Raw genomic sequence first — 26,338 nt, forward strand, 5'->3', positions numbered from 1 at the left:
TTTTACAAAATCGGCGCCCCCCCCCCACAAAAATCGGCGCCCTCCTCCCTCCTCACCCTGTCTTTCCTTACCTTGTCTCACCACCGCCGCCTCTCTGCTCCGTCTCCTGTGAGTGGAGGGGAGGAGCGGGGCAGAGAGGCGGCGGTGGTGAGCAATAGCCTCTTCCCCCCTCCCCGTGCATCTGAATGCTGTGCGGCGGCCGTGACAGGTATGGTCAGCGGTCGCCGCACAGTTTTAAAGTCATTTACCATTCTGTGGTGCCCTCCAGAGCCCGGCGCCCTAGGCAAGTGCCTAACCTTGCCTAATGGGAGCGCCGGGCCTGACACTACCCACTCCTCTGACTCTCAAGTCCACTGCCTAGGGGTCATCCTCGACTCATCCCTTGTTTTCACTGCACACTTTCAGTCCCTCTGCAAATCCTGCCACTTCCACATCCGTAATACGTCCAGGATCCGGCCCTTTCGCACCTTGGAAGTAACCAACATTCTCATTTACTCCCTGGTAATCTCTTGCCTAGATTACCTCCTCTCTGGCCTTCCCAAATCCCGCCTCGCCCCTCTTCAGGCTCCCCTCAACGCTGCTTGCCTTATTTTCCTCTCTCACCACCGTATCTCCACTGTCCCTCTCTGTCAATCAATACACTGGCTTCCTGTCTCTTACAGAACATGGGTCAAACTCCTCACCTACAAAGCCCTCAACCACTTCTTTCCCCTGCATCTCCACCCTCATCTTGTTCCATGCTCCTTTCTGCTCCCTCCGCAAACAACCTCCACCTCACTACCACACTGGTTAACTCCTCGAATTCTCTCCCCTAGGGCTTTGCCCAGGCTGCTCCCCACCTGTGGAATGTACGCATACAAGCTGGGGGTCCGTACACTGGCGCTTTAAAACCGTCATTTTTACTGTGGTCTCTACAAGTGACGTCGTTTGTTCCCGTCGACAATTCTTAAAAGTCACATTTTAGTTCAGCCGTTCATTGAACTTGGAGGAAATACTGCCTGTCAGTGAAATGGTAAGTAGACATTTTATCCTTGTCGCTGTTATACTGTTCGTTATTTTAATGTCACCGTAATCTGTGTCAAGACTTTCAGAGCCGGGAAAAGCTACCACACACTTTTACTCACTGTCTTGTTAACAAACCTGTTCTGCAAAACTATGTTCTTTGTTTATATTCTGTTCATTTGTAACTGACCGTCCATAACTACGAATTATGCATTAATGTATTTTCATTGCTGTCTATGTTTAGCATATTACTGTAAATGTGTACTCTGCAGGTCCTTCTATGGCACCTTACCAATAAAATATAAATAATAATTCAAACACATCCCCTGGTGTTAGTGTATAATGTCCCATTCCCAGCAGTCACCTCTCCAGTCAGCAGCTGAATGATCTTGTTGGTGAGTTCTAGAATCCTCTGGTCATTGTTTCTCTCATGTATCAGTGAGTGAGCTGGAGGTTCTATGATGGGATTCTGGGTCCTGCTCAATCCCCCTGACACACATAGACTGCTGCTGATTGTCACATCCTCACATGACTCCTTCTTGACAACTATGTAATCCTGTACAGAGATAGATTTTATAAGAAACTTACAGAATAAATCCACTAAACACTATAAAAATATTATCGGGTGGAGTAAAAATGAAAATCAAGGTTACACTTGAATATGACATTCATAGGGATGTGACATTGACCTCTGCTCCGCCTGATGAATGATTAGGGAAGGGCAGAATGAGACCATTGCAGGCAACGGGAACCAGCATAGAATTAATTAAAAAATAAAAGCATTTTAAGTTTGATTTTTTTTTAAGGGGATGTCACCATTAGTGGTTTTCACATAAACCTTTCCCCATGACCAGTAGAACAGCCAGGATCCCTGCCATGGGGTAATTATCATTAGAGAGATACAGCTCCTGTGGGATTCATAGCTGAAGAGCCGAGAGATACAGCACACTGTGCACAATGAAAGGTGGCATAGGATTGGAACAGGTAGCCAGTGTGCCTTGCCAACAGTAGGCATCACAGGGGAAGGAGCACACCAGGCATCACAACTGTAAACTTGTTTTATGCACGTTATAAAGGGCAATCTGTAGGTTTTTAGTAAAAGAAAACAAAACTAAATAGCTTCCTTATCCATAGACCCTGTATAACCACATATCACCCAGGGTGACTTCATATACGGGTAATAAGCATCGCAGCACTGGAGCCATGGGTTCGATTACAGCTAGGGCACTATCTGTGTGGAGTTTGCATGCCCTCCCCATGTTCGTGGGTGCTCCAGTTTATTCCCATAGTCCACTGGGACAGTGGAAGTGATGTCACTGTAACATTCCCAGATCCCCTCACCTCTCCAGTCAGCAGGTATAGGATTTCCAGGGTGATGTTTAATATCCTCTCAGTCATGTGACTCCTGTCCTTGTCCATCCTGAACACTAAGGTTTTGGTCCAGCAGGTGGCGATTAACCTTGAGGTGACTCTGTAGATGGAAACCTAGTCATTGTCATTATCACATTTCTACTTTAAAAAATGCTGACACAAAAAAACATTTCATACTGGCATTCAGTCACAGGAATGAAACATGAGGTATTCAGGTCATACTGCAATTCATACATTTTATTTCCAAGAAGGACTATAAAGAGATACGTTATGTTACAACCAATCTAAATAAGAATATACAACATGTAAGATCACAAAAGCACTGTCCAACTACAAACTAAGGGGTAAATGTATTAAGCTGAGAGTTTTCTGGCGGGTTTGAAAAACCAATCAGATTCTAGCTATCATTTATTTAGTACATTCTACAAAATGATAGCTAGAATCTGATTGGTTGCTATAGGCAACAGCCCCACTTTTTCAAACCCACAGCTTAGTAAATCTAGCCCTAAGTCTGTGATGTTTCTTCACTTTATTACTTGTCTTTTATGACCAGGTTTTCTCTAAAACTAGTGCAGTGGACTATGTCCTGCAAACTCAGGTCTTTATGTAATTTAGAACTCAGAGACACAATGGTTATTTACCAACAGACAGATATAAGTATTTGTGTATTAAGTATACTTTTGTAATGTTTGTTTATAAGCAATATATGAATGTAATTACTTAGTTTGAAAAATTAGTTGTTTTATCATCAATTTCATGTATTACATCAGTATTCACTTTAACTAGCTCAGGGTTGTCCAACCCATGGCCTGCGGGCCGCATGCGGCCCAGCACGCCTGTAAATGTGGCCCAGAAGGAGTTTTGGTTGTGGCAAGGGGGCAGCGTTGTTAATGGAAGAAAAAAATCCTGCAAAAAAAAGAAAAGAAAATACTTACCTTGCGGTCACGCGGTCACGTCAGCTGGTACTCCGGCTCCCTCCCTTGTCTCCTCCTCCGTGCGGTGCTTGCAGTGAATGTCGGGTGTGATGTCATCACGCCCAACATCCATTGCGGAGCGCAGCACAGAGGAGTCACCCGCGCGAGAAGAACAATCAGCAGCAGCAGAGAATTGGAGAAAAGAAGAGAAGAGGACAGGAGAACAAGCCGATTAGAAGGTAAGTTAAGGGGGATTTTATTTATTATTTCAAGGGACGCTGACCAGTGAATAAAAGTCACCTGGTCCTGGAGCATCATGGACCTTATCTCCCTGCTACATACTTCTACTTGTAATACTAATGGGGCATCATATATTATTCTCTTTGGCCCATTATAAGTTGTTATCCCTTAACTAACATAGTGGTGTATTATCCAAACAGGTCACAATTTGGGGTCACAGTGATGTATGTCAGGTACCGCAGGCCTGGTCAGGGCACCCTGATATACAATGCCTGGCTTAAATGCACTTTATTGATATTGCATCGAAACAATAAAAAAAGTGATTATAGTATAATAACTAGAGAGGATTTTTTGAACAGGGCGATTGAAAGGTAAGTATAGGGGGATTAGAAAAAAAAGTTATATATATATATATATATATATATATATATATATATATCTCACTTTTTTTCTCATATATATATATATATATGTTAACTATGTTTTCTATGGTTTTTTGGATGATCAGCTATCGTTAGTGTATCTTATGTGCGGCCCAAACCAACTCGTCGTCTTCCAATGTGGCCCTGGGAAGCTAAAAGGTTGGACAACCCTGATCTAGCTGTTAATAAATCTGTTGGTCTTGTAACATATGATCTTATGACATGTACACCTGGAGCAATGGCTGGAATAATTTTCTGCTCACTATATAAGCTGAGATGGGGAGGACTCGGTAGCCTTTTCCCTGCAATGATGCGGACTGCAGAAGCACCAGGGAGCCTGAAACCTATTCCAGCCTCACTGATTGACTGAGGACTGCTGATGCGATTGCTGTGCTGGACATATATACCTATAAATTGATTAACACTTGTAGCTAAGTATATTGTAAATAAATCTATTTGTTGCGCTAACTGAAGTGTGTCTCTTACTTGGGATTATACATCCAAGGTCTCATCAAACTTAAATATCTGATCGTTTACACTGACCAAGTGCCCAAACTTTGGCACCTACCACGTTCACTGTTTTATTTCCCCCAATCTGCTAAATTCAGCCAATAAATTGTAATTGTGCAGAAATAAGTCATATGCAAACTTTTACCCTGCGGCTGTTGTGTTAACGTCTTTTCACTTAGAATTGGCCTGGGCTACCAAAACTTTTGCATATATGTATGTTTCAGATCCAATGTTTTGGAGGCCAACCTGGATTTGCTCACCATACTGCTCTTATTACCACTGTATACACATACGCATACACACGTACAAAATAATTACAGATAAAGAAGATTACATATAGCACAAAAAAACAAGAAACATTATACTCTGTCATTACTCTGGGCAGCACAGTAGCCTAGCACTTCTGCCTCACAGCACTGGGGTCATGATTTTGATTCCCAGCGTTGGCCTTATCTGTGTGGAGTTTGTATGTTCTCCCTGTGTTTGCGTGGGTTTCCTCCAGGTGCTCCGGTTTCCTCCCACACTCCAAAACCATACTGGAAGGTTAATTGGCTGCTATCAAAATTGATGTACGTGTGTATTTGGGTGTGTGTTGAGTTCTCTGTACAGCGCTGCAGAATTAGTGGCGCTATATAAACGGATGATGATGTGCCCATCCATGAAAAGTAATCACAAATAGTGGACATTCCATCCAGCATAGAGGACACAAGAATTGGTATTGGTCAGTTGGTTAATACTAGAATAAAGAAACTTTGTCGGTGAAACAAAAAACTTCCTTGGATCAATCCTTAAAACTGAGCCTATATCATCCACAGGCATCTAAAATGATGGTTTATACAACACCCCGATAAAGTTGAACTACACCCACTACCACCAAAGACATGTTGTAGAAGTGGGCAAACTGTATTCTTACCTTTCTTTGAAAGCTATAATTGATACTATAGCATATTTGCTCACTGGACACAACTATATTTTTTACTAAGGTCCAAACCACATCCTTAACTAATCACTTTAAACAATAAACAAGTGGACATGAAAGCAGCAATGCTTACTGGAGACATTTTTATCTTTCTTATTTTCTCTTTACATTAGACATTTTTTTAATATGTATTTGTGGGGGCTCCCTATTCCCCTACTCCGCACATGCAGAGGTACATCAAGACATACAATACATTGTGGAATCTAAGGATCAGCAGGCCTTTCTAACATTGTCTACTGTTAGTGTTCATAAGCCCACCATAATCAAACTCTTAGTAAGTGACAAATAATGAGCATAGCACTACTCTCCAAAAAGATTATTACCTGTTTCCCAAATATCAGCTTAACGATCCCAAGGGTACTGCAATCTGTCTAAATGTGTGCATTGATAACAGTAGTCAATACATGAGGAGACCACAACACTAAGCTGCATTACACATGATAGGACTTCTGCAGTGTACAATGTACAGTGTGTTATAGTACTCCTTCCCTGCACCCTCACCTGACTCCCCTCTGCCTGGCCTCCCAGCACTATCTCCACTACTCCTTCCCTGCACTCTCACCTGACTCCCCTCTACCTGACTCCCCTCTGCCTGGTCTCCCAGCACTATCTCCACTACTCCTTCCCTGCACTCTCACCTGACTCCCCTCTGCCTGGTCTCCCAGCACTGTCTCCACTACTCCTTCCCTGCACCCTCATCTGAGTCCCCTCTGCCTGGTCTCCCAGCACTGTCACCACTACTCCTTCCCTGCACTCTCACCTGACTCCCCTCTGCCTGGTCTCCCAGCACTGTCACCACTACTCCTTCCCTGCACTCTCATCTGACTCCCCTCTGCTTGGTCTCCCAGCACTGTCACCACTACTCCTTCCCTGCACTCTCACCTGACTCCCCTCTGCCTGGTCTCCCAGCACTGTCACCACTACTCCTTCCCTGCACTCTCACCTGACTCCCCTCTGCCTGGTCTCCCAGCACTGTCACCACTACTCCTTCCCTGCACTCTCACCTGACTCCCCTCTGCCTGGTCTCCTAGCACTGTCACCACTACTCCTTCCCTGCACTCTCACCTGACCTCCGGTACTGTCTGCACTACAAATGACAGTGACTATATACAATATATTACAATGATAAAACACACCTCTGTATCTGTTCTATAAAATTAACCGTTTACTGTTTTTTGCGTATACACGAACATAAAAGCGCTAGAGCTAAACCTGTGGACATGTGTAGAAATAGGATATTTACCTAACTCTGTGGCGCGGCCATTTTCTGTGAGACCAGCCTTTATGAAGTAATAGTCACATTGTTTCATTAGACATGACTCGCAGACTGTAGCCGGCTCGTGAGATCGGTCATGTGACCTAATGGAGGCGTACTCGGCGGCCATGTTTGGTAAGGGCAGCTGTGGTATGTCTCTTTGCTCAGTTTACCAGGTTCTGTTATATATGCACTGATCATTTTACACTGAGCTACATGTCTGTGAGGTGACAGGTGTACTACCGTGCAGTACTACTTTCCTAACACAGTTGCCAAGTGACAGGATTTTACAGATTGGTACCTGGAAATTTCAAGCTCTAATATTACCATAACTTTCACAATTTTTAGAAAGCTAAGGAAAATAACGTGCTATAAACTAACCTTATAAATTCGTTGTCTTTGCACTGGATTTGTTCCTCCTAATCAGCTTAAAAATGTTGTCGTTATCTAAAACAACTTTAGAGATTAATAGGACAATAAGGGATATGTTTTTTGATTGGAAAATTAATATTTTGCATAAAGATACAAAATAGACATAAGATCCTGGAGGAAATATAACGTGACAAGTGCAGGAGGGAGATATAAAATGCTGATAACCACAACATTGCATAGCGAATCGCGTCATTAAGCCCCAGCCTCCGCCAGTATCCCGGAGGATGCTTACAGCAGGAGTCTCCTGGAAATGGTGGGATGGTAGGCAAGTATGAGTGTGCTGCATTACAACACAGCCGCACACCAATGCACCATGAACAGGGCCAGATTAAAGGAATGGAGGCCCTTGGGTAAAGGGGGCCTCTATTACCCCGTGAGACCCCCCCTTGTGAGCCTCCCCCCCTTGAGCCGCCCACCACCTCAAGCGCTTACCTCTTTCTGTTGTCCTGTCATTATAGTCCTTTCGCGTCGGGCTGTAAGCTTCTTTTACGAGATCTCCTTAGTAAAGAGATTACTGAGCGCCGCAGAAGGACTACAGTGACAGGCTCAGAAGCATCAATAATGCCACTGAGCACTGTCAAGGGCCCCCAGGATGCCCCTGGGCTGTAGCCCAATTAGACCTCAGGTTAATCCGTCCCGGGACCGTGAAACATACTTTATAGCACATAAAAGATATATGGCATACGGTATGATATCCTACATTATACATCAAGCACTGCACTTTTCATTCATTACATAGACAAGATCATGGATGTGAGGGCGAGGTACATAAGGATAAGCACAAGCCCAAAGCTTTATTGATAGGTAGTTACGGTGCAATTGAGAGACACAGGACTGCATTGAAGTGACTCCTAATGATAATTTGTAATTGGGCAACTTTCTCCACACTTGCAAAAAATATTTCATAGAAGGAGCCCTGTCCAGCATTCAGGATGAAGACCGGAGCCACCTTCTAGAGTAACTGTTTATGTTCTTCTATAATAATGTAACGGCCTTCAGGAGCCAACAGAGTGTCAATGAGGGTGCTATTGTGTATCAGTGTGGTGGTCAGTTTGTGCTTATTGGGTGTGGTAAACTAAAAATACTGGCAGAAGGCTCTTGATGAGAGGGTGGGATGGGAGTGTTTAAAATGGGTCTTCTGGAAAACTATGTCTAGTTATTGTTAATTGCTTTTATTCACTCTGAGCTCATAGGGAAGTGGTTAACAGAAGATGGAAATGAGGGAGTTCTCTCGTCCAGATACAGTATTGATGTCTTTAACCACTAGGTGGGCGTAGGTCAACACCAGGAGGACTAATGCTGCAATCTGAAGCTTCTGCAGTAGCCAACAAGCAAATGCTGAAGGGAGATCTCCCTTAAGGAAGACTTAAGATGGCTGCCATGTTGTTACTGACAGCGCTTGAACCGGGTGCTATGCTAGATGCCCCACTGCTCTTCTGTCAGCATGAACCCAGGTCAGAACTGGCTGTGTCCTGCAGCCCTAAGATGGCACCTGACCAAGTACACCAGAGGTGGAAAGATGATACATTCCGGTGGGGTAAGACAGTGGAATCCGGAGGGTGAGATAGGCAGGTATGGATTACCACTCTACTCCTTGGGTATCCTCTTTTTGGGATACAGTTCAGAGAGTGGGGGAGGGATCCTTTGTGTGGGGTTCAGTTCCAGATCTCTTTTTGTTCGCCATAGAGCCGAAGGCAGTGGTCACCGAAACAAGGTCTTTATCACTGCAGATAGCAGTATCCACTATGCTGGTAGGGACTGGAAGATCAAGATAGCAAAGTGGACACAGGTGCCATTTTCAATAAGTAGCTGTAGTTTTACAAGGATTAAATCACGTTGGGCCACACATTTGACAGTGGGAATCAACAAAGAGTGGTCCTTTATATACACAAAGAAGACAACATGTTTTTTAGTGTCTTGAAACATCATTAACAAAACCTTTTTGGGCCTGGCAAAATATAAGTGGCTTGTATGTAAATGACCACCATTTGTTGATTCTCCTTTGTGGGCCAGCGTGATTTAATCCTTGCAAAATTGCAGCTACTTATTCAAAATTATCTATTTTAAATTTGTAAAATATTTGCAATTATAATAAATTATATCAAGCCCATTAACAATGACATAGGTCAGGGGTAGGCAACCTGCGGCTCTCCAGGTGTTGTGAAACTACAAATCCCAGCATGCCTTGCCACCTATCTGCTGGTTATCTACTGGCAAAGCATGCTGGGACTTGTAGTTTCACAAACACCTGGAGAGCTGCAGGTTGCCTACCCCTGACATAGGTCAACATCCATGTGAACTGGCTCTAGAGTGGTGGAGTTTCTTCTTGAGACCAAGTCCAGATAGAGACGATAGAGAAGAGTCCTAATAGTGTACGGTTGTCAGACCTGGCAAGGGTTTTCTCGAAATGTGTCTGTTATTTTAACATTATCTGTCATCAACATGGATTTATCATGCTAACTATGAAAAGTGTCCTCTGACTTCTGGCCATTAGCAACCACATTTGAGAGACATTAAAATGTTAACTCCCATCATTAATATGCAGCTTTATTTAAGCTGTATCAAAAGAATATAATGAATACAGCGAATCATATACACAATTTTTATTTTAATCTGTCTGTGAGTTTGGTGCATGGTTGGTGTTTGCCAAGTCCTAGCCTTGTCATGGTAGAGTATTATGGGAGCTCAAAGGATGGAAGTAAGGGGAACTTTGTGTTCCCTAAAGAAATGTATTGTGGACCACGAATAATAAATGGGTAAAATATACCATGAGTCAGAGTGCAGGGGAGGAAAAAAAGAAAACACTTACTGTGTAAACTGGTATCAACAGGGATCTGTGGTAGAATAGTAATAACTAGCACAACCTATATAAGCAAACATTTTATACTAATAGAAGCATAAAAGGCTGTACAACCAGAACTGCAATCATGCACCAAAGGGATATATCTTCCCAACCAGCAAACAAGTGTGTGAAAAATAGGGTCTCTACTTTGTTAGCTGTGTCATATGGGTGTGAGTTGTTAGTCTCCTCCGGTTTCAAGAGATAAGTAATGCGAGTCATGACACTAAAATTGGACTGTCTAAAGCAGGGGGTAAACAAACTTTTTTACCTTTTACCCCAAAATATATTTAGATATGCCGATGTTACCCCCTTGATTTGAAAGGAAGGAAATCATATATTATTAATTATTGGAATTCAAAATTTTATTGAATCTATTCAAAATTTCTTTGATAATCTTCAACGTCAAAACTTCAGGTTTTGGAGAAATGATGTTGCTTCATTTTTGATACGAGAGCATCAATATTGGGGCATTCTGATGTCAGAGCAATTTGGATACAGTCTTCAGCGTCCAATCGATTTCTCTGCTTTGTTTTTATGTTCGTTAGAGTGGAAAATCCTTGTTCGCAAAGGCAGGTTGTTGCAAAAGGCAGCAACTTTTTGACTGCCTCCTCATGTGCAATTTTGAATGCCTTACAGCTGTTGACATCCAAAAATATGACAGATCTGCTTTGTTTTCAAATCCAATACGTGCTTCATTATTGCATCGAAGCTCAAGAAGTGCCTCTGCCAACCCTTGAGGCTCTTCTGGTACAACAGCAATTTCACATTAAAAGGGGTTTACAATCTAACTGACTGCATGTGAATCAGCAGCATTAACCCCAGGAATTAAATTTTTACGCCATTTGGGGTAATTTACCCCTGTTCCCTGACCCCTGGTCTAAAGAATAACAGAGTCGCTGAGTCAAGGACAGCACCTGTTTATTTCAACTCTGCAGAACAAAGAGAAGAAGCAGGTGTACAGAATAATAATAATAATAATAATAATAATATTTTAATAGAACTTGCTTAGCAAACAAAGCATCTTTGAATTACACTATTTAGCAATTGAGTATAAGGATACAGATAAGAAATACCCCTTCTATTAACAGACATCTTGTCAGCTTCACATCATTAAATTGTGCCCTTATAGCAGTCTTCTCTATCTAAGAAAAACGTTTTCCTATATATTTTCATGTATATTTCCTAACACTGATCCAGAGAGCTGGTCTAGGTATGATGTATGGTACTTGGTAAGTCACCCTGTTTTTCAGGGAAAGAAAAGCTGAAATCTGCATGATATTGGCAGAAGATTGCTATACCCCTAGATGTAAACAAGATACAATATTGTCACAACAGTTATACATTTGGATACGTATATAAAGTAAAAATTCATACAAAAATATATGTACCAAACACTTCTGATATTTTCTAGTAACCTCCAATATACACAAAATGGGGAGGGGCTTTGACTGCACCAGGTATACCATTAAACCTCCTCCAATTATATCAATCCCTCATTCACCAACATAGTGTAAATATCTATTATGGAGGGGTGCACCCGATCATAAAGTTTAGTAACCTTGATTCACAAAAGAGAGAAAAGAAAAAATGATCTAATGGGGCACTCGTTAATGGAAGTGAACATATATATTCATATTATATTCATATGTTAGATATTATTTTAAAATAAATCTTTATTGATACATTGATAAAACCATATGTCTATTTTTGACGGTTACCATATAAAGGGTTCTATAGGTTATAATATACATTTCACTATAGTCTCCATCTACAGTATTGCTAAAGGTAGTTATGTTAAAATATGCCAGAATATGGACGTTTGAGGAGCTATTAAGGTCAATATTATAGGACACTTAACTCCTTAAGCTTCTAAGTGGATTTCATTTTGATTCTATAGGTATTACACCTGCCTTCGAGGTGCTTGATGTACAATTAGAATCTACACTTTTTTACTGCTGGATTCAATCCATATAATCCCATTATAGTGGTGTAACCTCATTATTAAAATAGAGGAATTATATTGTGTAATAATTAAGGTTAGGAGTTTATATCCATGTAAACATGTGGACTTATGATAGGATTCATTCAATTAAGTTCTAACAAACAAGAGTAGCCTCGCGGCTAGACAGTTTATCATTGTCTATATTAACAGATTTATCTGTCTATTTCAATTACAATTTTTAATATTTCGCTACTAGACATATGGTTTTATCAATGTATCAATAAAGATTTATTTTAAAATAATATCTAACATATGAATATAATATCTATAATATAAAAGCCTAGTGGCGTGTGTTAGTCTGTGTGTGAAAAAAACAAAAAAAAACAAGCTGCAGCGCCACCTGCTGGGCGGAGTTATACACTGACCTACTAAATTCTTAGCATTATCTAATATTATAAAAGTAAAAGTCTAGCGGCGTGTGTTAGTGTGTGTGTGGAAAAAAACTATTTTGTCAGAAAGGGCTCATCCAATTGACCTGAAATTTGGTATACCGACATTATTTGACAAAAAAATTAGAATAGTGAAGTCAGTTAACTTCCATCATCTCCCCTTCCCTCCGTGGGAGGGGTAGTAAAGGCTAAATTTACGAGTTGAGGGGTCAAACTCATTTTCGTGAGGTAATTTTACCTCATGAACACACATTAAAAAGGGCGCTTGTGTCGGGAAGTAACGCTCTTCCCCTGAGGAGGCCTGGGCTAGGCCCAAATGCATGACAAGAACCTTTTTAACACCTTAAGTAGCTTGATTTGACTAGAATGCATGAGTATCATGCACGGGTTAACTTGTGAATATATATGTTCATTTCCATTAACGAGTGCCCCATTAGATCATTTTTTCTTTTCTCTATTTTCTAGTAACCACCTGAAATGAGAGATGTTAATAAATAGTATTATGACAATTTAAAAGGAAAATTAATGAAACCATAAGGATAACATTGCCAAGAGTGCAGAAACTATTTATGCTTAAAAATAATTGTTCTTTTAATAAAATATACTAACAGATTTTCACTCGAGTAACTGTGTGTGAGTTATCTGATGTTTGACAAGCTGTGACTTCCGTGCAAAACATTTCCCACAATCAAAACATGGAAATGGCTTCTCACCAGTATGAATTTGATAGTGTCTAACAAGGTTGGCTTTACATGCAAAACATTTCCCACAATCAGAACATGAGTATGGCTTCTCACCTGTGTGAATTCTCTGGTGTCTAACAAGGCAGGTCTTACCTGCAAAACATTTTCCACATTCAGAACATGGAAATGGCTTTTCACCTGTGTGAATGATCTGATGTTTAACAAGATGTTTTTTCTGTGTAAAACATTTCCCACATTGAGGACATGAGAATGGCTTCTCACCTGTGTGAATGGTCTGATGTTCAATAAGATTATATTTCCGTGTAAAACGTTTCCCACATTCAGAACATGGAAATGGCTTCTCACCTGTATGAATTTTGTAGTGATTAATAAGGGTAGTATTACATGCAAAACATTTCCCACACTCAGAACAAGAAAATGGTTTCTCACCTGTGTGAAATTTCTTATGTAAAATTAGATTTGATTTATGTCTAAAACATTTCCCACATTCTGAACATGCAAACCTTTTATCTACTCCATGAATTGAACTGTGTGTAACCATATCTGCGTTAGAAAGTAAATATCCCCCATGTTTAGATGACATATGTACACTGTGAAGTACTGAATGTAGATTTGGGGTAATGGGGTTTTCTCCTGGAGAATCTTGTGTGATGCCGTTATTTTCTATTCCACAATCTAGAGAGAAAATTGGATGTTTCTCTGGGATATTCCTGCTATTGTGTCCATCTGCTGGAAATAAAATAAATTAAGGTAATTTTTACGATGAAGTGGGTACTTCAAAGTCCAAAATTTCAAGCTGAAGATGTTTCAATATATATTTTTATTATCTCACTAAATAACAATGACAAATGTACATTGAAATCCTCCCCAAAATGTTTTTAGCGATAACAAGCAATACTTTAACTTTTAATTGGGTAGGGAATTACAGGGTTAGGAGAATATAAATGATAAGTATAATCACATTGTCTTTCAGGGTCTATGAATAAAGATCAGTCTGAAGTCCCCTGTTAGGAAATCAGAGAAGTAACTAGGTATGCTGTGGTTACAAACAATGTGGACGTTGGTGAAGAGTTCAAAAGCAGAGAGGAAGTAAACACAACCTTTGAAGACATGCTGGTATGATGATAAAGCACAAGGTTAGTTAGGCATCATTCAGAAATATGACATTCTGAAGCAATGCAAAATATTAAGTAGAACACTGAAGATATTTCTGGTGCAAGGTAGTAACTAATGTCTCTTGTGACAAAGCTGGTGCAAAGAGAGTACACAGAGTCCAAAAAATAACCCTACTGGAGAACAAGAATAATTACCGCAGTCCGTGTCTGGGGATTCTAAGTGGCTGCAGAACTGAAGCCAGGAGACAACAGAAACAATGCCAGGAAAAGAAAACTGAATGAAGCAACCAGGTTTCAGGTGCCAGAAATGAGCAATACCAGAACCAGCAAAATTGTATGGTGCAGTCCAGAAATCAGGATACAATTAATGTTAAAACAGGAATCGGTGCAGTGACTGTAACAAACAGGTCAGGATACAGGAGCCAAGAGCAGGTGTATCAATCGCTATCCCTGGCTATGAGTGCATGGCCAGTCAGGGTTTAAATAGTGATGTGTTCCAAAAAACTCACAGGGGAAGGGACACCTGCACTGCAACTCATAACTAATTGCAAGCAGTAATGCAGGGACAGTTCTTCATAGGGATATACACCTAAGCCACGTTATGCCATGGAGGGACAAGCAGGGCAAAGACCTGTTCTGTGCCACTCCTATCTCTGGCTCTGGTGGGATGAACATCAGCCTGATCAGGCACCTTCTCTTGTGCTGAGGTGCGCCTGGTGAACTACGACTTCCCACCTTGCAATCTCCCCTATCGTTGGACTCTCCTGACCACAACTTCTGCTGTGATCTGGAGTGAGGAGGGATAGTCAGCCAGGAGCTCTGTTTAACCAGAAATTTCACCAACTCCACATTATTTATCGGTGACACAAAAAGCTTCACATCGGAAGATTCTCCAATGCACCAGTAGCATTGGGACAGAAAAGTCTGTATTTGCAGTGATCTCTTGACAATACATTTCACATCAGCTCATCAGGACGGGGCTATTGTGTTGTGAGCAGTAAATATTACAATTTCTGCACACCATGATACTTCCTACCGCTGTACTCCATTAAAAAACGGAAAACAACTGCACAATTTGGCAAAAATTCCAGACTTCGTACTATCGCTCACTCTCTATTGGAGAATATGTTTTGATACCAAAGAACTGATGCACTTTAATCAAGGGAATTTTGTCTTTAAATACTATCCTGGATCAGCAATTTTTCACATAAGTGAAACATTTTAATTTTGGTCCAGCCAGATGGACATACTAGGACTGGTGTATAACATTGACAATTGTACAGACAAGAGTTCCCACACACAGGAACACATGTTCATTCTGTTTTCCATTACCAGTGATCCACAGCTGGTCAAAAGCAACAACACTATTTGCCTTTTCCTATGATATTATAGTCCACTGGGTATTATAAGATAAGAAATTGTTGTAACTGAACAATAAGAATATGTAAATCTTCTGTTTTTAGTGATTCTTACTCACCTGTTCTGATATCCGAAGGAATTTCTTCCTCCTCAATCTTCACATCTATTTTTTCTCTAATCTCAATCTGTAATATTTCAATGGGAACATTTCTAAAAATGTTATCACAAACACACACAACTAGAATATCACATTTTGATAATGCATGCTTTACTAGATGAAGTGTCATTAAATATAAGAACATTGGTTTATAACACATCCGTATATTTCCTCTACAGATAATGTTGATTATTTTAACAGCATTTGACGCATTTGTTGCTTGTGTGACTCATAACTGTAGGAAGAAAAGATAACTATGAATGCAAGTGTGATTACGGTGGTGTGAGAGCAAATGTATTAAACCTCTATGATATAGGAGTGGAGAAACGCGTAAGGACAATGGTATGGTTTGAAACTCTCAGCTCCATAATGAACTTGTGACCAGCTAAAGTTACTAAGAATACCGGAGAAGATAACCAGCTAAACCCATTAAACATCAGGTAGGTGCAGAAGGTGTTACATTAACATATTACATTCTCTTAGTTGTAATGGACTTGATTGGTGATTACGATTGAGACTGGAGATACTGTGCAAGCATTTCTGCATGATGAATAATAGGTCCCACCAAGGCCTGGCACCCTTAAACTGCTTGGGTATGCTGTCAATTATAGTACTACATGTGTCAGCATAGCTATAAACATTGTGACACTTAGAACTGGGACATATAGTGCATCACAGAAAAATGTTGCAAAATAAAACAAACAAAAAACACACGCACTATCCTAAAAACATTTTATTAAAAAAAAAATCACTCCTCCATGATCTTTCATCAATTTATTGCTCAGCTAATTCCTGGGGAGAGGGTCCTCTTCTTGCTCCCTGCTTGGTAATCCAATGTTAAAACAAAAAACCCGTATGTAGTGACGAAAACTTGCTCCCATAGGAGCTGCAACGAGCATGACTCGAGAAATGCCTTTCACTTCTCTTTATCGCAATGCAGCTTCCCCACAGTCTGACGTCAGCAAGTCTTCGTCGCTACATAAGGTTTTGTCTTGTTGTTGTAAGGAATAGGAGTGATTGCGAACAGCAGAAGGTTGAATGAAGAACGGTCAACAAGAGACCAGAGAGCAAGATGTTAAAACTAGGAATGACAACGTGGGATGGAGAGGGTAGAGGACAACAAGCAAGGGGATTACATGGTGTATCTAGGAGAGTGAATGTCTATTTAAAAACGTGTGGACTCAGTCACACATTACCGCCCTTTTAGTGGAATATTTAATGAAAATATATTTTCCAAGACTTTTAGTATTTGAGATAATGACATTGATGATGTTGTTATTAGTACAGTTGATAAGTCAATTCCACCTACCTGATAATCCTGTGGGACATTGTGGTCTCTCTCTAAACATTGTTCTGGATAAAGAGGACTGGGACATCTCTCTGGTGTGTTTCTGTTATTGGAACCATCTATAGGAAATACACAATGACTCCATACATTACTTATATAGGATTTATCAAAGAATGTTGTGAGGATACCGGGTTAATGTTTAACTATTTTGCTGCACCAACTAGTTTGTTTGCTCAGGTGCAGCCTTATATACACACATGGCACATAGGTGCTAGGCTCCTGTTCTTTCACCTGGCAACAATGGGTACCCACTTAACCAACCAAAGTATCATGATCACCTTAGTAACCTGGCATCCGGGGCATCCCCCTAAATTGCTCCTTTGGTAAAGAGTATATTGGTGCATAGAGAACCCACCTAGTGACATAAGAATAGTGCTTCACTTAACAATAACATATTGATAATAAATGCATTCAATATAACAGTTACTGGCAAGAGGAGATGCCAAGTGGGCTAAACCTTTATTTTCAAGTAGCCTGGCACCCTGCTCTTACCACCGATATTTATAACTAGTTAGGACTCATACCCAGTGATGTGAGGGGCCGGTGATTCTCCATCATGACGTCCTTGTACAGATCCTTGTGTCCCTCTAAATACTCCCACTCCTCCATGGAGAAATAGACAGTGACGTCCTCACACCTTATAGGAACCTGACACACACAATGATACAGTCATCACCCAGACACATCCCCTGGTGCTACTGTATAATGTCCCATTCCCAGCAGTCACCTCTCCAGTCAGCAGCTGAATGATCTTGTTGGTGAGTTCTAGAATCCTCAGGTCATTGTTTCTCTCATGTATCAGTGAGTGAGGTGGAGGTTCCATGATGGGGCTCTGGGTCCTGCTCCATCCTCCTGACACATGGGGGTTGAGTGTCACACGCACCCCTGACTCCGTAGCTACAGTGTAATCCTGTGTAATGTGAGTGACAGTAAGTATGAATAGTGATTGTCACTTTCCAAATAAAAATTAAACCTTAAAATAAAAGATATGGCCGTCAATAAATGATTCTTGCACAAACAAATTAGTTTTAGGAGTTTGGCCAGTTAGCCCAGTGGGAAGTAATAAAGTTAAACTCATCAGAAAGCACACAGTAGGAAGGTACATGGATGATCAGAGGGAAGCAGGGCTGTGATGTGCATATGTTAAGGAGGTAGACAAATGGATTCCATTCAAGAAATATCAGCTGCTTATGGAAATCCTGTGTAACCCCTTACATGATGTCACTGTGACATTCCTACAAAGCCTAACCTCACCTCTCCAGTCAGCAGATAGATGATCTCCAGGGTGAGATTTAATATCCTCTCAGTCATGCGACTCCCGTCCTTGTCCATCCTCTGAGAATGGGCTCTGGTCCTGGTGGTAGGTGCTGTCCTTGAGGGCATCTCTAGAAAAGGAAACTGTGGTGTTAATGTAACGTTATCCTGGTAGTATGGAATTCTGGATAAAGACTGGGGGGTATATTTACTAAACTGCGGGTTTGAAAAAGTGGAGATGTTGCCAATAGCAACCAATGATGACATGAGGATGAAAAACACAAAAGTTCGAACAAGCTCTGAAAATGATTTACTTTCCATCAATATTACATATTATTCTATAGATACCATTGATGTCATTGTACAGTGAGTCACCTGGTATCATGGTCACACTGCAATTCATACATTTTACTGCCAACGGCTGACAGAGACATGACTTGATGACATTTATGAAAACAGATGCACAGGAAAAAAGTGGTGTTGCCTGTATCAATTAAACAGATTTTGTGCTTTCATTTTCTAAACTGCCTTAGAAAATTTACAGAATATTATTGGTTTCCATGGGCAACACCAACTTTTACCTGTGCACCAGTATTGACAAATGTGTCCTATTATGTATAGATACTAAGCGTAAGTATCAAACCACATAACTGTAGACAATCTAAATATGCCGAATACTATTAAACAGCAAATGGATTTATTTAATGCCATTTTTCACACAATATATCTCAATTTTAAACACATATGCTCTAAAAAATATATTTAAAAAAATGTTAACCGTTTTCCTGCCCATTTACATTTAGATTGTAAGCTTTAGTGAGCAGGGCCCTCTTCCCTACTGCTCTCCTTACCAATCACTTTTGCTCGCCAGCAACACTGCACACCTCCTCCTTGGGCTCTCTACCTCCACTACTCCTTCCCTGCACTCTCACCTGACTCCCCTCTGCCTGGTCTCCCAGCACTGTCTCCACTACTCCTTCCCTGCACCTTCACCTGACTCCCCTCTGCCTGGTCTCCCAGCACTGTCTCCACTACTCCTTCCCTGCACCCTCACCTGACTCCCCTCTGCCATGTCTCCCAGCACTGTCTCCACTACTCCTTCCCTGCACTCTCACCTGACTCCCCTCTGCCTGGTCTCCCAGCACTGTCACCACTACTCCTTCCCTGCACTCTCACCTGACTCCCCTCTGCCTGGTCTCCCAGCACTGTCACCACTACTCCTTCCCTGCACTCTCACCTGACTCCCCTCTGCCTGGTCTCCCAGCACTGTCACCACTACTCCTTCCCTGCACTCTCACCTGACTCCCCTCTGCCTGGTCTCCCAGCCCTGTCTCCACTACTCCTTCCCAGCACTCTCACCTGACTTCCCTCTGTCTGGTCTCCCAGCACTGTCACCACTACTCCTTCCCTGCACTCTCACCTGACTCCCCTCTTCCTGGTCTCCCAGCCCTGTCTCCACTACTCCTTCCCAGCACTCTCACCTGACTCCCCTCTGTCTGGTCTCCCAGCACTGTCACCACTACTCCTTCCCTGCACTCCCACCTGACTCCCCTCTGTCTGGTCTCCCAGCACTGTCACCACTACTCCTTCCCTGCACTCCCACCTGACTCCCCTCTGCCTGGTCTCCCAGCACTGTCTCCACTACTCCTTCCCTGCACTCTCACCTGACTCCCATCTGCCTGGTCTCCCAGCACTGTCTCCACTACTCCTTCCCTGCACTCTCACCTGACTCCCATCTGCCTGGTCTCCCAGCACTGTCACCACTACTCCTTCCCAGCACTCTCACCTGACTCCCCTCTGCCTGGTCTCCCAGCACTGTCACCACTACTCCTTCCCTGCACTCTCACCTGACTCCCCTCTGCCTGGTCTCCCAGCACTGTCTACACTACTCCTTCCCTGCACTCTCACCTGACTCCCATCTGCCTGGTCTCCCAGCACTGTCTCCACTACTCCTTCCCTGCACTCTCACCTGACTCCCCTCTGCCTGGTCTCCCAGCACTGTCACCACTACTCCTTCCCTGCACTCTCACCTGACTCCCATCTGCCTGGTCTCCCAGCACTGTCACCACTACTCCTTCCCTGCACTCTCACCTGACTCCCATCTGCCTGGTCTCCCAGCACTGTCACCACTACTCCTTCCCTGCACTCTCACCTGACTCCCCTCTGCCTGGTCTCCCAGCACTGTCTACACTACTCCTTCCCTGCACTCTCACCTGACTCCCATCTGCCTGGTCTCCCAGCACTGTCTCCACTACTCCTTCCCTGCACTCTCACCTGACTCCCCTCTGCCTGGTCTCCCAGCACTGTCTACACTACTCCTTCCCTGCACTCTCACCTGACTCCCATCTGCCTGGTCTCCCAGCACTGTCTCCACTACTCCTTCCCTGCACTCTCACCTGACTCCCCTCTGCCTGGTCTCCCAGCACTGTCTCCACTACTCCTTCCCTGCACTCTCACCTGACTCCCATCTGCCTGGTCTCCCAGCACTGTCTACACTACTCCTTCCCTGCACTCTCACCTGACTCCCCTCTGCCTGGTCTCCCAGCACTGTCTCCACTACTCCTTCCCTGCACTCTCACCTGACTCCCCTCTGCCTGGTCTCCCAGCACTGTCACCACTACTCCTTCCCTGCACTCTCACCTGACTCCCCTCTGCCTGGTCTCCCAGCACTGTCACCACTACTCCTTCCCTGCACTCTCACCTGACTCCCCTCTGCCTGGTCTCCCAGCACTGTCACCACTACTCCTTCCCTGCACTCTCACCTGACTCCCATCTGCCTGGTCTACCAGCACTGTCACTACTACTCCTTCCCTGCACTATTACCTGACCCCCCTCTGCCTGGTCTCCCAGCACTGTCACCACTACTCCTTCCCTGCACTCTCACCTGACTCCCCTCTGCCTGGTCTCCCAGCACTGTCACCACTACTCCTTCCCTGCACTCTCACCTGACTCCCCTCTGCCTGGTCTCCCAGCACTGTCTCCACTACTCCTCCCTGCACTCTCACCTGACTCCCCTCTGCCTGGTCTCCCAGCACTGTCACCACTACTCCTTCCCTGCACTCTCACCTGACTCCCCTCTGCCTGGTCTCCCAGCACTGGATACAGTATAAACATACAATACACTTATATAACATACCTCTCTCTTTCTCTCTGTATGTGAAGCCAGGAGCAGGACAAATGATGACAAGAAAACGGAAGGAAAAAGGGGAAGGAAATAGAGGATCACGGGTAATATGTGTCGCCCGTTACAATAGAGGACAGAGTCAGAGTTCCCTAGCAGCGGATGTGTTCTTGGAGATGATAAGAAGTCATACACATGAATGTGCCTTAGAGTATAGACAGTCACGTGTCGTGCATCCACACTACAACATGTGACCTGGCCGTGGAGTTCTCGGCGGCCATGTTTAATAAGGGACAAGCTCTATTTAACATTAACCTGGCAATAAGATGGTAATGGAATATTAGGGTTTATACAATTCAGAATAGATGGCACCAGCTCTCTGGTCATTTTGTCAGGATCTATGTTCTCCAAGCCCTGTACACTTATCATTTACCCTGCGCTTTATTACAACTGTGACTGTTAGGTGGCAGCAGTACAGTATTGGAGCAGACAGCTCATACATATATATTATATGAAGTAACATATCTGGTAGCTGTCTCTACTTTCTAAAGAGTGTGACAGGTTTTCAAAAAAAACCAAAAACATTTTGACAGTGTGATTCCTTGTGACCAATATAGTAGTAAAGTTCTTATGAAAAAGTGATGGGGTTACCATGGGAACCACATCTAACCATATCACAGCACTGTTTAAAACTACAACCACATAGCCTCATTTACCACCATGTAACCTAATACTTTCCCAAAGTAGTCTCATAATAATCACTATATACAGGATTAAGGTTTGTGGGGGTCTCAGAGCAACATACTTGTCCCTGCCAATAAAATGACATGCAAAGTCATATCAGATACACCCGCCGTAACCTGACAAGCCATCTCCCCATCTTATTGTTTCTGCATTCTGCTAGTTTTTCTATTCCCATATTCCCATCATCTCAGCGTGCGTAGGTTGGAAGGTATGTTCCCCCTAGTCATGGTGATTGTGGACAACACTACGGTGTGCGGAACTTGCCATGGGATGTGGACCACCCTCTTGGGATGTGATCCGCCACTTGACAGACCACAGTGTTTGTAGTAGGGAAGACTACGGTCTCTACTCCCCATCTCCCCATATAAAATCTCCCCAGACTCATCCAGCACATGCTGGAGGGGTTGCAGGACAGAAGGATCCAGGTTAATTGGTTGCTATCAAATTTATCCTAGTCTGTCTCGGTCTGTGTGTGTATGTTAGGGAATTTAGACTGTAAGCTCCAATGGGGCAGGGGCTGATGTGAGTTCTCTGTACAGCGCTGCGGAATTAGTGGCGCTATATAAATAACTGGTGATGATGATCATGAAGGATCCTTCCTCCATATTTGGTGGCAATGCTACAAACTCGCCCTGTTCTGGACGGAATTTTAGAACTTTGCTTCACAGCTACTGCAACTTGACATCCCCTACTCTCCCAGGTTTATCCTCCTCCTTCTAGGGATTCCATTTGCTACCAAACATCACATGAAGATGTTTTGTCACATAGTCTCTGCTGCCCTGTGCCAAATAGCCACTGATTGGAAGCAGCCCCTCACACCAACACTGCAGACCATTATCAGCAGAATATGGTACACGTATCAAATGGAATATATGACGTATCATCTGCAATACCTCTAAATCATTTACTATAGTATGGGAACCGTGGACCTCATACTTCTAAATCCAAACTCCTTTTGTCACGTGACTCTACAGCATCGCTCCATCTAGATCCTTCCTTCAGCCCTCAATCTCAGCCTTCCCATCTTTTCCCCTCACTTTTTCATATTCTACCCCACTCTTTCATGCCTAACTTCTTCTTTCTCTATTGAAAAATCAGGTCAACAGATGTACCCTGTATCTTTTCTAGTAAGACGCTGTGTTTTATTGCATGTATATTTATTTGCTGTTTGCTACACATTGCGTCACATAATAATACTTACTATTGAGCTTTACAAAAATAAAATCTTTAAAAAAAATGGGTGTCAGCTGGAGGCAGGGGCTGGCTGTGCTGGGGGGCATTTAACCAACACCTATTTCTGGCTGCTAGTAGCATTTACCAAATCCAGGCCCCATGAAATCCCCACCATGCAACAGGCTCACATTGATCCATAAACTAATCCTCTGTATTTTCCAATCCCCGTTGCTATTATTATGATTATATGAAACTCGTCTCTTCCACTATTTCCCATGCAGCTGTCTCCTACCGTGGTCTTTCCTTCAGCCACATTGTTTGAACCAGGGTGCTGGAGAAAGCTTTCTACTCTCCCCTGGCTGCACCTTCTAAATAATGCCCCTGGAACTCTTTATCTACTTCTCCTCCATTTGAAGTCTATAAGTCTTCTCTTTCTTCACTCACCTCCATATAGTTGACATCTACCGACCTAAAAGCCCAGCCTTCCAATTCTTTGACAACTTTCTGGTTCTCACTCTCTCAACTGCTATGCACTGACTCATCTACTCTCATTCAGAAGTAGTAGAAGCATTACCCTGATTGTGGGAAACGTCTGGACCATGGAGCTGCTGCATGCACTGTTTGGGTGCTGAGTGTAGACAGGAAAAAAATCTCCCCACCTGGAGGGTATATAAGGAGACTCCTCCTCCTCCTTAACAAAGTCATCTTTAAGGAACTCTAAATAACCGTAACATTGGCAGACATCACTTGTCCTGTCCCTTACCCAGAAAATGAACCTTTATCAAACTCTGTAATAAATCAGAGGAATTATTTTTTCTTGCTTGAATTAGGATATCTACTACTTCATCAGAGATACCTTTGAGTTTCAATAGCGACCGCTCAGTCTCCAGGCCATCAAAGAGAGGGAGTCCAGGCTCAGATGCAGAACTGGACCTTGATGTAGGAGATCTGGCCTGTTTGGCAACTGCCACAGTTGCTCCTGAAGCATTCTCCCTGCTACCGCAAACCAAGGGCGATGAGGCAAACATGGGAGGATTGCTATTACTTCTGCTGCTTCCTTCCTTACTTTCCTCAGTACCTGAGAGAGGACTGGAAAAGGCAAGAACAATACCCTAGCTTCAAGTTCCAAGGTACTGTTAGGACGTCTTTCCCAGGGGCCTTGTTATCTCTGTGACGGGAGAAAAACTGGGGTACCTTAGTATTCTCCATGTCACCATAAGGTCTGTCTCGGGAATCTCGTATTTCTGGCCTATTACCTGAAAGACCTCTTCATGTAATTGGCGCCTGCTTAGTCAGCCACGACATTGTCATTGCCTGCCACATGGAGGGCTGAAAGTGGCTTCAGATTCTTCTCCGCCCACACCATTAGAGTGGTCACCTCTGCCATCATTGCTCTGCATTTGGTGAAACCATGCTTGTTTATAAAAGCCACTACGGTTTTGTTGTCGGAGAATATTTTTAGGTGTTTGGACGGTAGACAGGACTGAAAGTGTTGAACTGCATGCAGGATAGCTTTCATTTCCAGAATGTTTCCCTGGAGAGGTCTCTTCTTCCAGCCAGGAACCTTGTATTATCATTGTATGCATATGAGTACCCAAGCCCACAGAACTGGCATCCATCGTAATAATCTTGATTCCTTAGGTTTGAATGCTGATACAAACTGTGAGATTGTCTTGCCATGCTTGGAAGGTTGAGCGTAGTCTAGAGACCCCACTGTATGGTCCCATTTCACAAACAGACTTGACTGAAGGTCCCTCATGTGCTATCTTTCCCACAGAAGGATGCCTATAGTTAATGAAAACATTCCTTGGAGGCGGAGACAGCTTAATGCTGAAACTCCTGCTTGAGTTTGGACTTGCTGTGGCAGAGACTGAATCTTGATTAGTCTTTCTTTTGAGAACCATTCCTTGTCTTTTTCTGTGTCTATTTGGACCCCTAGAAACAGGAGTCGATGTGAGGGTACCAGATGACTCTTTGATATGTTGATCAGCAAACCATGTTAATGCAGAAAGTAGACCACTTGAGCTGTAACATCTTGGGCCATCTTTTCTGACTTGCTGTGACCAGGATGTCATCTAGATACGGCCACACAGCTATGCCCCGCTTCCTGAGTGCTGCTATGAGAACTACCAGGACCTTGGTAAAGGTTCTTTGAGATGTGGAGAGGCCGAACGGAAGGCAAGTAAACAGAAAGTGACATCCTGGGACACAGAACCTTAGAAACTGCTGGTGCTGGGTTGTGATAGGGATATGAAAATATGAGACTTGTAGATCTAATGCAGTTAAGAAGTCTCCTCACTCTACTGCCTTGAGGATGGAGCGGACTGACCCCATTCGGAAGTGTTTGTCTTGTACAAAACAATTAAGGGCTCATAAATCCAGCACGGTCCTGAAGGCTCCTGATGCCTTTCAGACCAGGAACAGTTTCGAGTAGAACCCCATGCCTTCCTGGCTTGCCATGATGGAAATAAGAGCTTCTATTTCCACCAGATTCCTGAGACTGTCTTCTAGAGCTTGTTGTTCTAGGGATGTTGGACTCTGTGACCCTGTGGCCAAGTGTGAAATTCTATAGAGTAGCCCCTGATGACAATTTCTTGTCCCATACTTAGCACTTTCCTTGGTGTGTCCATCTTTTTTGGGACTCCTGGTCCATCTGTGCAGGTATCAGACTGGATGCTGGAGTCCTGAGGCATACATGCACCTTAAGCAAAAAATGAGCCCCACACTATGGGCATTAGCTGCTTATGAAGGGTGCCTGCAGTGACATCATCTTTGTGTGTCAAAATTCAGTAAGTCATTTGGTGTAAAAAAAATAATCAAAAACACACCCTTAAATGCTTGCCTTTGGACAGGTTTCTCTTTTTTTTTTTTAAAGAAAAAATTCTGGTGTCCTCCGCTGCATACTGCGCATACGCCCGCACGGGAGTATACTTCCGGAAACGACATTGCCGATGATTCAGCAGCATAGAGGCCTCAGTTTTTTACATTTAGAACCTGTGTCTTCA

The 26,338-nt window shown here is 43.0% G+C and overlaps 3 protein-coding genes across 4 annotated transcripts in view; 1 reads left to right on the forward strand and 2 right to left on the reverse strand.

The window, feature by feature from the left end:
- Positions 1–6,747, reverse strand: part of LOC142095442 (uncharacterized) — a 39,268-nt gene extending 32,521 nt beyond the window's left edge. The window contains exons 1-3 of the mRNA XM_075178388.1: positions 6,682–6,747; positions 2,344–2,473; positions 1,367–1,558 (exon numbers count right to left, since the gene is read on the reverse strand). Of these exons, the coding sequence (XP_075034489.1) occupies positions 1,367–1,558; positions 2,344–2,421 (270 nt within the window). The 5' untranslated portion in view covers positions 2,422–2,473; positions 6,682–6,747. The remainder of the gene's footprint in view (positions 1–1,366; positions 1,559–2,343; positions 2,474–6,681) is intronic.
- LOC142159987 (histone H2A type 1-like) overlaps positions 1–26,338 on the forward strand; it is a 154,255-nt gene that overhangs the window by 14,288 nt on the left and 113,629 nt on the right. The window lies entirely within an intron of this gene.
- On the reverse strand, positions 10,869–21,698 carry LOC142159953 (uncharacterized). 2 transcript variants are annotated; one of them, XM_075214862.1, is made up of 6 exons: positions 21,432–21,698; positions 18,296–18,426; positions 17,566–17,951; positions 17,003–17,100; positions 15,655–15,721; positions 10,869–13,788 (listed from the first exon to the last, which is right to left on the reverse strand). In XM_075214862.1, exons 3-6 carry the CDS (start codon positions 17,648–17,650, stop codon positions 12,974–12,976), a joined length of 1,065 nt encoding a protein of 354 aa, XP_075070963.1. In that variant the 5' UTR covers positions 17,651–17,951; positions 18,296–18,426; positions 21,432–21,698; the 3' UTR covers positions 10,869–12,973. The 2 variants fall into 2 exon arrangements, with proteins under 2 accessions (XP_075070963.1, XP_075070962.1); XM_075214861.1 differs by having other exon boundaries at positions 10,869–13,791; positions 21,432–21,697.

This window comes from Mixophyes fleayi, chromosome 6, assembly GCF_038048845.1.
Source record: "Mixophyes fleayi isolate aMixFle1 chromosome 6, aMixFle1.hap1, whole genome shotgun sequence".
Classification (NCBI taxonomy): Eukaryota; Metazoa; Chordata; class Amphibia; order Anura; family Limnodynastidae; genus Mixophyes; species Mixophyes fleayi.